The sequence below is a fragment of the Protopterus annectens genome, chromosome 2.part1 (assembly GCF_019279795.1).
Source record: "Protopterus annectens isolate FY-2018-M chromosome 2.part1, PAN1.0, whole genome shotgun sequence".
NCBI classification, from domain to species: Eukaryota; Metazoa; Chordata; order Ceratodontiformes; family Protopteridae; genus Protopterus; species Protopterus annectens.
Window position 1 is genome coordinate 1,810,345,099 of NC_056729.1, and position 13,538 is coordinate 1,810,358,636.

At 38.3% G+C, this 13,538-nt stretch overlaps 1 protein-coding gene across 1 annotated transcript in view; it reads right to left on the reverse strand.

The window, feature by feature from the left end:
* A3GALT2 (alpha 1,3-galactosyltransferase 2) overlaps nt 1–13,538 on the reverse strand; it is a 933,393-nt gene that overhangs the window by 475,986 nt on the left and 443,869 nt on the right. The window contains exons 2-3 of the mRNA XM_044063263.1: nt 3,164–3,253; nt 1,499–1,594 (exon numbers count right to left, since the gene is read on the reverse strand). Of these exons, the coding sequence (XP_043919198.1) occupies nt 1,499–1,594; nt 3,164–3,253 (186 nt within the window). The remainder of the gene's footprint in view (nt 1–1,498; nt 1,595–3,163; nt 3,254–13,538) is intronic.

Below are 13,538 nucleotides of genomic sequence, written 5' to 3' on the forward strand. Positions count from 1 at the left end.
TTTGCGGCCAAAGGAAGCACAGGCTTTGCAGTCTGTGTCCAAATGTGTTGTTCCCAAGCAGTACTCTCAAAGGGAGTGGGGGTCTTGTGGAGGAAATTTGTAGTCACATTTAGAACACTTTTTAAACGTTTAACAGTCATGAACAGTAAATGAAAATGACTATAAATATGAAATATATCACACACACAACACACTATTGTCTAAACAGCACTAAGTTCAATACAGAAGAAAAAAACAAAGCAAAGAAAATGCTGCTCTATAAATAACTCTTATGGTAAAGTTTAACTCTAAAAATCTAAAACTAACAGCTATCTAACACTATATATGTAAATATGTAAATTTACATATTTAATTGCCCAAAGGATAGGAAAGGAAAGGTGCAAAGCACGAGCTAAGGCTAGAAGAATAATAAGATTCAGAAAAATACTGAAAAAACTGATCCTAAAGTGGAGATCACAAACCTTGAGACTGTTTTGTTCAGGTGGCAAATGAGATGTGAGGTATTCTGAGGAAGAAGAGGAAATTATGGGTAAGGGAGGAGTCAAAGCCCTGGATCCAAAGGTTTAAAGGTAGCAGGATCAGACCTGAGTCCCAACAGCTGAATCAGATGAAAATGGACATCAGATCCTGTTATTCCTGCCTTGCCGAATTCCGATGTTAATGATATTCTGTATATCTGCTTCTGCCTCTTATTCAGCAGCTTCTAGTGGAAACCTTCCATCAAGCTTCCCTTGAGGTTAGGCAATAAAGGATTTCCTGCCCCTCCCCTCACATATGCACAGAAAAATGGCTATTTGATAAGAAGGACCAGTACTTGACAGGTATTAACTTGCTTTGTTAGCCTCGGCTAGTTTCAGTGTTAATGATATTGTGTACATCTTCCTCCATCTCTTTAATAGCAACTTCTAGTGAGAGCTTTTCATAATTTTCTACTGTGGTTTGCCAATCAAGGATCCCCCCAATACACACAGATAAATGGTTATTTGAAATGAAGGTCGAGTACTTAGCATGTATTCTCATTTTTAAACACCTTTCTTGAATTATCATTTGTGACAGAGGCAAACTTACATTTATATAAAAGTATTCAAACCATATTAACAAGTTCACATTTACAAACATTATACATCACATATATTGTTTTTACAATAAAATAAAATCAAACAAACATTACAAAAAATGTTCAATTTCTGCCTTCTCTTAAACCTCATTCCTCCTCCAAAACATTTTTTCTGCACATATTGATCCTACAATTTTCATTTTTTTAATTTAATTTATCCTACCCTAAGAGCACACTTCCTGTTCTTTTATCGCTGTTACAATATTCACTACTTCAAGTATGGCTGATTTAAGCATATATTTTGTTGCAGCACACTGTATGTTCATTACAAATATGTTTTATTTATTTTTCAACAAACACAAGACATGTCATACCTAGAAAGTCAATATAGAAAAGCCTGACTAATCAGTTTCATATTCTAAATGCAATGTATTCACTTACCAGAGATCAAGAGAATTCTCAACATGACTGCCAAGTTGAAGGTGACCACCATGCGGTAGGTTACACATATCCATGGGCAGCAAACCTTCCATGTATCTTAGGAATAAAATGCAAAATTGTGTATCACATTGTATTTATCACTGGCTATTTAACTGCCTTTAAAATACATTACAAAGAATTTAGCATCAAGATGTGTAATGGCAGACAGTTTTTAAACTGGCAGATTATTTCTCACTGTTAACATGTATACATTATCTACAATACATTTAGACTACATAAATTATTTAAGCCCAAATGAACATTTCCATTTGTAATCTTCTCAAGAGCACTCACTGTGTTGCAGAAACAGTGCACATGATACACTTAAGCTTGATTATAACTATAGTCTTTCTGCCACCAGTCAGTAAATATCATTCTATGAAAGAGTCTGAAATGCTAGTGGATTCACAGTGCTATTTTAAAGTTTAATTAAATTAAGATTTAACTGAAGTGATTTTTTCCTGGTTTATCTAGGGGCGTAACTTTTTTTTTGAAGGTTTCAGACCATATGGAGTGGACCATGCATTGCAGCTGATGGCTATCCTCATTCTTGGACACCAGGAATCTTTTCTGTCCAACCAGATCTAAATTCACAACCCTCCTGTCATCTGAGAATAGATCAAGGCATACCAGTACAGCATCATGCTCACAGCAATATGGATTTTTGTATTAATAGTCCCAACCCACTTCCCTGCCCCAGTACCTGCAGTGCAGTATGGGTATAGCTGAGAACACCTGTCAATGTGTCCCCTCATATTTGTAAGCATGGGATACATATCCACAGTATTACCACCAGGGCTGCCATCCCTTCTTATGATCCTTCCCCTCAGGATAGTCAAGCCAGTAAAATACCATTGCCTTTTCTATCCACACCCATTCAACACCTCAAGAGACAAGCTCACTAGTCAAACACATGTTGCCTGGGTCACAATCAAGGCTCCCTCCCTCTGTGACAGACACAGCTTACAGCACTTTGATCTTATTCTTAACCAATATATTGGTAAAGATAGCTTTAACACATTAACTATAACCCCCAAAATTTAACAATAACCTATATTTTTGATACAGAATACAGCTATATGAACTGAATGGTAATTGTTAGTAAAGCTGGACTTTGCATCTTACGTACTGGGAATATGGTTAATTCACACATATTCGATACTGCTTGATGTAAGTATATCTCCAAAACCAACAGTATCTTCAGACTGTGTTTCTATAATAACTATTTGTAAGGTGTGGTACTCTCCCTTAGCTGTCTTCTACTTCTTAAGGAGGAGCCTAAAGTGAGTACTAGTCCCCCACATTGCAAACAGTATGACAGAAATACCATTTAAAGAAAGTATAAATTAAAAGTACATTCTAAATAAATAGATAAGAATGTTATTAATATTGAAGTAAATTACTCTTAAGACAGTGTAATTAAATGTCCTTGCCATTAATCTATTGGTTACTAGATGGAATGCTAAGCAGTAAGTCATGCCATTCACATAGACTTGTTTAGCATTCTTAAAATCTGTTCCCGCAGTTACATTGTTCATGTCACACAGTCCAGCATTCTTAACAACTGACAATAGATTTAGGTAGCTTCACAAAAATAATCATGTTAAAAAACAGGACATCCATTACCTGACAATGGTGATGAAGTACGGTGAAAGTACTGAAACAATGATTAACAGGCAAAGAATCACAAACTTCTTCTTGCTACGTTTCACATATCTGCAAAAAAAAAAAAAAAAAAAAAAAAAGAGAGAGAGAGTGAAAGAAAAAGACAGTTACACAGAGAGAGAAAAATATCAGAAAATTTTACGTATGCATTTACTTATTTAATTATGTGAATCAGCCTCACTGATCTATTTGCCTTTTTACTGAGAAGACTGGGAACAAGCTACTGATCTGTCACAATGTTAAACACATGCTGTACAGAAATAAAGTAAACGTGCTGCTTAGATTCTTGACTTATTATACAAAACAGAGACTGGATGAATGACATAGAATGCAACCAGACTAGTGGAAAACTGAAACTGTAGATCAGGTACAGTGTCAGCAAGTAAAGGGCTAATTCCAAAAGACTTGCAATACTTGGTCTCAGTGGAAGAGATCATTTCCACTAAGTGCAGTTCTTTTGGAATCTGGCCCTCAGTATAAGCCTGTTTATAGATAGGTGTTATATGTAAATGTCAGTTACACTGGGAAGATGAAACGTCAGCAAGCGCTGAAATACTGACTGTAAGTTCATTGGTAGTGTTAAGTTGAACAGTGCCATTTACATACAATATGTTAATGTGAAGTAGATTTGTAGGCAAGTTGTTAATAATAAACTTAAGGAGCTGAGGAGTTGGGCCTTGGGTACCTCAAAATTTAAAGAAGAGGAAAGAGATAGTGTTAGTAAACTGTGCTTGAATTTGTCCATCATATAGTTTGTAAGCTGGGTTAGAAATCTACAGAAAAAGCAATTCTTGAAAGTTGAGAGAGAACAAGTAAATATCCCATTTGCTAAAAGTATGTAAGTGGGTGATAATGGTGATAGCGTTTAGACTAATTACGGTTTGACCTTTTAAGTAAGGTTGTGACGGTTGCAGACTTCCACTCAGAAAATGTAATTCTCATACTGAGGGTGAACTTGTTTATGGAAAAGTTGTAGAGCAGTTTAAACAATGGGTGAACAGACTTAAGACCATAGGAAGTAGTTAGACATTTTGAATTAAGTTTGTAAGAAAGAGCTGTGAAGTAAAAACAAAGGTCTTGTAAATAAATGTGTAAAAATATTGGTGGTTGTTGAGTAGGGGAAAGTTTTTAAACGGGCAGGAATGGGAGAGGGGAATGGTTAGGTGGAGAAAGACTGAGAAGGTTTGCATAGTCATTATAGAAAGAGTAGTAGAGGAGAGACCTGCAAATTAAGTATTTTATTATACGAATGGACAATAATTTTTCCAGTCTAAAAGGCTATAAAGTGCTTGGGAAAAGATGTATATTACCGACAGTACCTAGATGTAACCATCATAACACCAGTGCAAACTGAATGTTTAAAGTGAGAGGACTGAGGATAAATGCAGTGTATTATCTGTAGACTCCCACAGGCAATGTTTTTTGACTTTGGCATGCATTTGGTGCTTCAAGTCAGAATATGTAGAGTATGTAATAATAATTATAATAATAATAATAAAAGTACATTATATGGATTTTACCTTTTTTGCTGCACACACAGTTCTTAATTCCACTTGTCTGTCCCTACAGTGCGTTAGCTATGTTGTTTGGTACTAGGACTTTAGTTTAGCAGTAGTTGAGACTACTACTTATTTTTACCTTTTGTGTTTTCTGTTACGGTTGGGTATTTAGTTTACCTTGTTCACCAGCAGTGTAGTTATACTGTAAGATTTGGAACAAAATTATAGTTTTATGACATGTTATGTTTTTAACATTTGATTATTCTGAGGACTAAAAGGATGGTTTAGTCAGTTTTGTGGACTTAGATTCATCCTAGCTTCGCTGTCAGGGAGGTTAGTTAATTGAGATGCAGTGATGAGGAAGAAGAGGCAGAGGTTCAGAGGTAAATTCTCTTTTTTATTTTTTTTTTATTTTTAAATAAATAAAATTATATTATATTATATTATACATTATATTAAATTATAATAAAATAAAAAGCATATTATCTTGCTTCTAATTGCTGTGAATTTGGAAAAAGGGTTGTCAGACTAATAAAATGTTGAGTTACATAGTTAAGTGTCCTCTCTTCCACAGGTTCTAGCAACCATAGATGGACAATTTCCTATGGTTTCTCCTGCTAGTCTGGTTGATATGGACATCCTGAGACAGTGTAGCAACTGTCTCATGTACACAGACAACCTTCTACTACTGCCATCTAGGAACACAATATGTGACAGATGCAGTTACATTAAGAACTTAGAATCCTTGCTGTCTCAATCACAAGCCAGTACAAATGGCACTGAGAAGGTTGTCTGCTCAAGAACCACGCATCTAACATCACCCACACCTGTACAACACATTTCCACATATGCAGAGGTTCTCAACAAAATCATACCTAAACAAGAGACCTCCGAGGCAAAAACACACATGTATGTCACAACTCACAGCACCAAACATCACACATAGTACACATGACTGTGTCTCACAGCCGGTAAAGCCCAGCCCAGACCCAACATACTAGTCATAGGAGACTCTAACATGAGACACACAAAAGTGTCCCTCACCAGGCTAGACAAGGCGAAAGTCAAGGTAAGTTGCTTGTCATGTGCTAGAATCCACCATATCATGCACACACTCAAGTCTCCCAACAACAGGTACTGTTATGACTCTGTCATAGTCCACGGGGGTGTGAATGACTTGAGACATACCTCTCTGGACTATATTAAGAGATACATGATTTAGCACTCTGAATGTGTGTCCCAGACAGGTATGTCCCTAACCTTAAGCAGCATCCTACTGTCACCCAGAATGATGTCTCAATATAAACAGAAAATGATTGACTTTAAAAATTGGCATAGTTTCTGCTGTCATTCCAAGGGGATCCAGTACCTGACAGCTTGGGAGGACTGACTGACAGACCATGATGCCTTGCCAGAGATGGCCTTCATCTGTATCCCCTTGGCTTCAGGCTTCTGGCAAAGGCTCTTGCCTCCCTCAGAGTGCCTTTTTTAGGCAAAGCCATGAGGACAAAATTACCAATGTGAAAAATTCTTCTAATTGAAAGTTAAAGGTCATGCTGCTAAATGCTAGGAGTCTTAACATGAAACTGCACTCATTGCAAGCATTCCTCACCCTGGAAGATGCTAACATTTGTGCAGCCACTGAAACCTGCTTCAGACCTGCAGAGAGCACCCCAGCCTTACCGGGTTACTCATCCTACCATGCTTTCAGACCTCAAATGGAGGGTTATAAAGCCGAAGGAGGTAGAGTTTCAGTATTTATCAACAACACACACCTCCAGGCTGGTCAAAAAGTATGATGCACTCGAGACACTCCAGGTGCAGTTAACTGTTGACAAAATACCTGTTCAAATCATAGCTAGCTACAGACCCCCAACCATGACTCACAACGTCCGCACCACCTATCTGGACTTACTTAAATCCATCAAGATTCAACCCTCTGCCCTGATCTTGGGCAACTTTAACTACCCAGCCATAGACTGGAAAACCTGTTCTACCCCAAACACAAAGGCCCAGGGATTCTTCGACTTTGTCAATGCCAGTGCATTGGATCAGCTTTCAAAGTCACCAGCTTCTCTGACCCCACCCCCCTTTGCCAGGGTCAAACAAAAACACTTTTCCAAAGCTGACTACATCCTCCTGAGAGTAGGTATAAGCAGCTTCACAGCCACCATCCCATCAGTTGGATCTAGCACTAATGTCAAAACCTACACCAAAAAACTATATGAGCACCTACATTGCTGCATGGACTCAGCAGTACCTGACAGAACCAAATCATCTACCTCAAGGAATAGTAACCCTGTCTGGTGGACAGCAGCAGCAATAAACACACTGTATAATAAAAGGAAAAAATTGCTGTCCAGGGCCAAGAAGGAGCAGGTGCCAAGTTGGAAGCAATCTCTCCTTTGTTTGAACAAGCAAATAAGCTCACTGGTGAAATCCTCTAAGGCTAACTTCGAGTCCAAATTGGCCACATCCACTAAGGACAATCACAAGACCTTCTTTACATACATCTGCAGTCTCAAAGGTAAAACCCAAATCTTATTTATTTATTTGCAGTTGGTTTACCAGGATAGTCCATTGGGCCAAAATAACCCATTTTCAATGGAATCCTGGGGAGAAAAGCTCCAAAAACAATTAGCAAGGTTACAATAAGGTATTTAGTTTCAATTATACAATTCCTATGGACTTGGAAATACAGTAGGCTAGAGTACAAACATATACAATTATTACAATCTTGTATCGCTGGAAACAATTTACAATATAGAAACTGAGAAGCTTTTACAAATTAGGGTGGGTTACACTGGAGATATCTTTCATACATTCAGGATGAGTAGCTTAATACAATCAAAAGAAAGGTTTATGTGCTGATATAGAACTTTTCAATATAGAAACAAAGAACCTTTTCCATCTTAGGGTATATTTACACTTAGGTACCTTTAAGTATTCAGAAAAAGCTAATACAAGCAAGAGCAAGATCTATGAGTTTAGGAGAGTAAGTAGAAATTCCCATTTTGAATAGGGGAGGAGAAGTGGAAATTCTGCTCTGAACTGGTGGTCAAGAACACCACATATACAAATGTTGTAGATATAGCCAACCTGCTGGCAGACAGGTTCATTGAAAACTTCACCCCCCATCCCACCATCAGTAAACCAGGATATTCCCAGCACCTGCCCCCCATTACCAGGGAGCAGGTCTTTAATGCCCTCTCAATGACAAAAAATATAGCCTCCATGGGAGCAGACAACATCCCTGGTTGCGTCCTACATGAACTCGGGCAAGAGCTCTCAGCACCATTAGGCACCCTATTTAACCAAAGCCTGAGCACTGGCTTCATCCCAGCCAAATGTAGGACAACCGCTGCCATCCCTCTACACAAAGATGGAGCGTCCACCAACTCAGGCAGTTATAAACCCATCAGCCTAAGCCTGATCTGCAAGGCCATGGAGCACATTATCATGGACCTTATAATCAAAAACATTGTCGACCTCCAAACGCTTGACCCCACACAGTTTGGTTTTGTCAAAGGGAGATCATGCCTATTAAACTTGGTCAACTTCTTTGAAACAGTCACCAAAGCCATGGATGAGGTGAAGATGATGCAAACACCTATCTTGACCTAGCCAAAGCCTTCTACACTATTCTCCACTTGGGCATAATAGATAAACTCTCCCAGCTAGGCATTAAACCATATGTTACCAGATGGGTAGCTAACTGGCTCATTGATAGAACCCACTTAGTCAAAACAGGGGAAGCCACCCTGGTAGTAAACCCATAACGAGCAGCATACTCCAAGGATCAGTCTTACTGCCTCTACTGTTTGGGATATACTTTTCTGAGGTGCAAGCCAAAACCAGTAGTCTGTGGATGACCAGGTTTGCAGATGACTGCAAGCTGGGTGCTGTCTTAAATTCCCTTAGTCATGTGAACATCCTCCAAGAGAGTCTTACCCAAACTAATGACTGGTGCCAGAAGCATGGCCTCAAGCTGAAAGCCAAGAAATGCATCATAATCTCCTTTGGGGAAAATGGCATCCCCACTTTTTGTTTGTCTTTTCAGCTTTTCCCGGTTAGGGGTCGCCACAGCGGAACTCCAGTCCACTAATGATTGGCAGTAGATTTTTATGGTGCCGAGTTGCCAGCCCGACACCCAACCTTCAGCGAAGGTATGCCCATTCACATATGTCTTTCGGAGGCCACTCAACTGCGGGGAGGACATGCAGACGCCACACAGAAGGCACTCCAACCAAGAATTGAACAGGAGAACCTCTTGCTGTGAGGCAACAATGCTACCGCTGTGCCACAGTGGCTTGCATAATTATCATATTAATAATGTACTAAGCACTCAATCAGTTGTGACGGACTTGGGCACCCATGTTGATAGCAACCTGACTTTTACCATGTTGCCTTCGTTATATGGAAGGCTTTCTACATGGCCCACCTCATAAGTAAGGGTATTTCATCCAGGAACAAGGAGGTCATAACATCCTTGTACTCCTCCCTTATCAGACCCATTATCGAGTACAATGCCCCCTTCGACATGTACCTTGCCAAGCACATGCAGCAGCTGGAGAAACCACAGAGTTTCTTGACCGGGAAAATTTGGGGTCTCCAACACCTATTCTATACAGATAGACTAAAAACCCTGTCCCTCTACTCAGTCTCATACAAACTGCCCAAAGGTGACCAGTTTCTGGCATGCAAGGCAGTCTCAGACCCAGCCTCAATGGAGCTGCTGTATATCTGTAAGTCAAACTCTACTCACTCAACCCACATGCAAGGCCTCAATCTGGTCTGTGACATTAGCAGTACTTGTTGGCAGGATAGATTTGTGTCCCACAGACTCCCTCATATGTGGAATAGACTCCCTCTCCATGTCAAGCAGAGTACCTCACTAGCTCTCTTTAAGAGGAACCTGGACGACTGTATGGGAAATGGAAAATACACCCCTGGGATCCCACCTGTGTCCCTGCTGGACAGGGGAAACAAGTGCTGAGTCTGTGTGAACATGGGCAAAATTCTTGGCTAGGCTTATAAGGGCCTCCGGGCCATTAGCCTAGTAACATTTTATGAACCTATGAGAGTAGTAGTGCTGAAACTGAATTCATCATCAAGTCTTGAAGAGTACCTTCATGAGGTGGACCCTCTTTTCACAAAATCTCACTAAGGCAACACTGATATATAGACTGTATTTATATAGCATGTATCATGGATAGAAACAGGTCAAAAATTAAAAGAGCTGGATGCACAAGACTCAGGATAAAAAAGTACCCAATCCTGGTAGGCACACTGGTGCCAGGACTGGAAAAAATGACAGTGCAGAATCCTCAAAATACGGAAACATTCCTACAATGGGGCCAGGTCAGGCCCAGGGGGAGGATGGCCCCCTTGTTGTAGAAGGAAGTAGCAGTCCACAAAAATCACAAAAACTGATAAACCAAAGAACAGCCATAAAGATGACAGACTGGATTATTGAGGATAAGAAAGAAATTATGTATTGTTACTATTATGCAAAAAGCCCAGAATTTCCAGACACAAGCTATGCAAAATGATTAAGAGAGAAATTAGAGGAAAGAAAAATACTTCCGCAAGAAAAACTGTCAGAAGCTTCAAATGAAAATTTGCATTCATTAATACAACAGATTTGTGAAAAACAGTATATAGATCAAGAAACTTTGATCTATTTGGAAAAAGAAGCATTTGGGGAAGTGCGAAAATATAAACAACTAAACCTAGAGATATCTGAAAAGTATAAAAAAGAAATATGGACATGGGAAAGAAAGAGAGATTTGATATGTTCCAATATTTATGCAAAGGAGAAAGCCAAATTAATCAATACAAAGAAGGCCGACCCAAAGATATTTGAAAATAAATACAGGCAAAGCCATCCGGACATGGAAATTTTTACAATAAAAACAATAATATCACAAAGATGGACGGTACAAAAGAAGATTAGTAAAGTAGAAGTTTAAAAAATAGAAGAAGTTGTGGAGTGCATACGAAGTGAATGATTTGGTGTAGAAGGTCTAACACAGGTTACATCACAGCATGATGGAGTGAGTCCCCAAAGTAAGGAGAGACAGGAAGATCAGGAGACATCTGAAGAAGAAATATGGACATGGAAAAGAAAAAGAGATTTAATATGGTGTAATATTTATGCATAGGAGAAAGCAAAACTAGCCAATACAAAAAGAGCAGCACCAAAGATATCTGAAGAGAAAATAAGGCAAAGGAATCCAGGCATGGAAAATTTTACAATACAAAAAATAAGAAGACAAAGAGTAAAAGCAGAAAAGGAGATTAGTAATGGAGAAGTTAAAGAAATAGAAACTGAGGTTAAGGAGTACCTGCAAAGTGAAGGATTCAGCGTAGAAAATCAAATGTAGAAAGCACCATAACAGGAAAGAGCAATGGATATCCAAATTAAGGGGAAACCAGTGGAAAAGGAAGCAAATGGTTAGGTGCCATATCAAAATATTTTGGAGTCTTCCACAGAAAACCAGTATAAACATTCACTTGAAGCTAGACAGCAAGGAAAGGAACAGGAAACTGTGGAAACTCTGATGGAGTCAATTTTCAAAAGTGATGGGCCAGTGAGTTCCCATATGACAGATCAACTGATGGCACAGGATGAAACTGAAGAAAAGTTGCCACATGAAGATGTTACAGAACTTTCTATAGAATGCCCACATGAAATGTAAAACAAGGGATGTGCCCACAGTTTGAAAGAAAATGAGCTAAGAGAAGAGTTGCTTGATTTAACATACATGAACAGATATATTAAGATCAACGAGAGAAATAGACTGCAGAAGGTCAATAAAACCCAAAAAGTCAGAAGTCTGATAAAACAAATGAATTCAGTAATTAGGACTGTCCATAGAGATCCATGCGATATAACAGAAGTAAACAGGATATATTACTGTGCTGCTAAATTAATAATTGATAAACTTCTACCACAAGAACATATGGTAGCAAGGGAAAGGAAGGGGAGAAATCGAATACCATCATGGAAGTATCGAACAGAGAAAACTATAAAGCAATTAAGACAAAAAGTGTCACTGTTAGAAGAATATAGAAGAGGGAAGAGATCAACAAAAATACTAAGAAAGACAGATGTGATAAAAGCAATGCACAGTATTACAACAGACCAGGATCTGTCATGCACTATCGCAAATAAACTAAAAATTTCAGCACAGGGAGAAAAACTTAGAAGACACACGGATAAATATAAAGGACAAGTACAAAATAAGCAATTTATTGATGACCCAAAAAAGTTTTATAGAGAATTGTGGAACAAGGTAAAAAGAATTGAAAGACCATCAAAAAAAGAAGAAATAGATATATTTTGGAGAAGTATCTATGAAGATCCTGTGGAACATAACAAAGATACTAAATGGATAGAAGAAGTAAAAGAAAGAATAAGACATTTAAAGGTGCAGGATATGAAATGGGATGAAGTAACAGCTAGAGAAATTGAAACAAAGTTAAGAAAAGCCTCTAATTGGAAAACCCCAGGCCCAGATGCAGTGCCTAATTTTTGGTTAAAAGTATTAACATCTTTGCAAGAAGATTTAGCCAGGAGTAAGAACCATTTATATGCGCACCCAGAACAGACACCAACTTGGCTAACAATAGCCAAAACAATGCTCCTACACAAGAGTGAACCTGCAAGCTACCCTAAATATTATAGACCAATAACTTGCCTTCCGACGACGTATAAACTACACACTGGAATTGATGCTGACAGAGTTTATAGTCATTTAGAAGAAAACTCAATTATGGCAGTAGAACAAAAGGGCAGTAAAAGAAAGTCATATGGAACAAAGGATCATTTGTTGTTAAAGTCATACTGGAGAACTGTAAAAAGGGGAAGAATTTAAGTATGGCATGGATTGACTATAAAAAGCATTTGATATTATCCCACATTCATGGATAAGAGTGCTTAAAAATGTATAAGATACACGCTACACTGATCAACTACATTCCAGTGACCATGAAATAGTGGCAGACCACTTTGCAGTTAAGCCATGATAAAGAGCAGATTATTACTCCAGGAATAAAAATTCAAAGGATGATATTTCAGGGTGACTCTCTGTCACTGTTGTTATTCTGCCTTGCCATTAACCTGTTTTCTTAACAGTTTAGGTTATGGCTATAATTTGGCTCCTAGAAAACAACAAAGTGTAAAGACTTCTCATCTTCTCTTTGTCGATGATTTAAAACTGTATAGTACATCAGATGAGGAACTGAAAACACAGCTGCAGGTTGTCAAAGCTTTTTCAGTTGATATAAGAATGTGCAAAAGCAACCATTAAAGCAGGAAAACTGCAGCACCAGGAAAACATCAGTTTGGGACAAGAATGTGATATAAAAGAACTTGAGCAAGAGAGAGTATAAATATTTGGAAATGAATGAAGGATCAACAATAAAACATGAAAAACATGAACAAATGCGAATAAAACTTAGTAAGGAATACTTTGGAAGATTTAAATTAATTTTGAAAACAGTGTTGACATCTAGGAACAAAATCCAAGCTAAGTTGTAACTTACAGTTTTAGAGTATTGACTGGCCCTAATACGTGTTGGATAGATTAGATAAGAAAACAGGAAGGATGCTTCATGTTCACCAAATGATTTATAAAAATCAGCATATACCAAGATTATATATTTCCCTTTCTGAAGGAGGGATGGGCCTCCTTGAAATCGATTACATGCATAGGTCTGCAATTGTGGGACTCCATACATATCTGCTGACCTCACAACACCCAAACATAATGAAAGTTTTGAAATATGAGGAGAATAAGTCTAAGATGACTTCCCTGCTTAGTTTAGCAGAA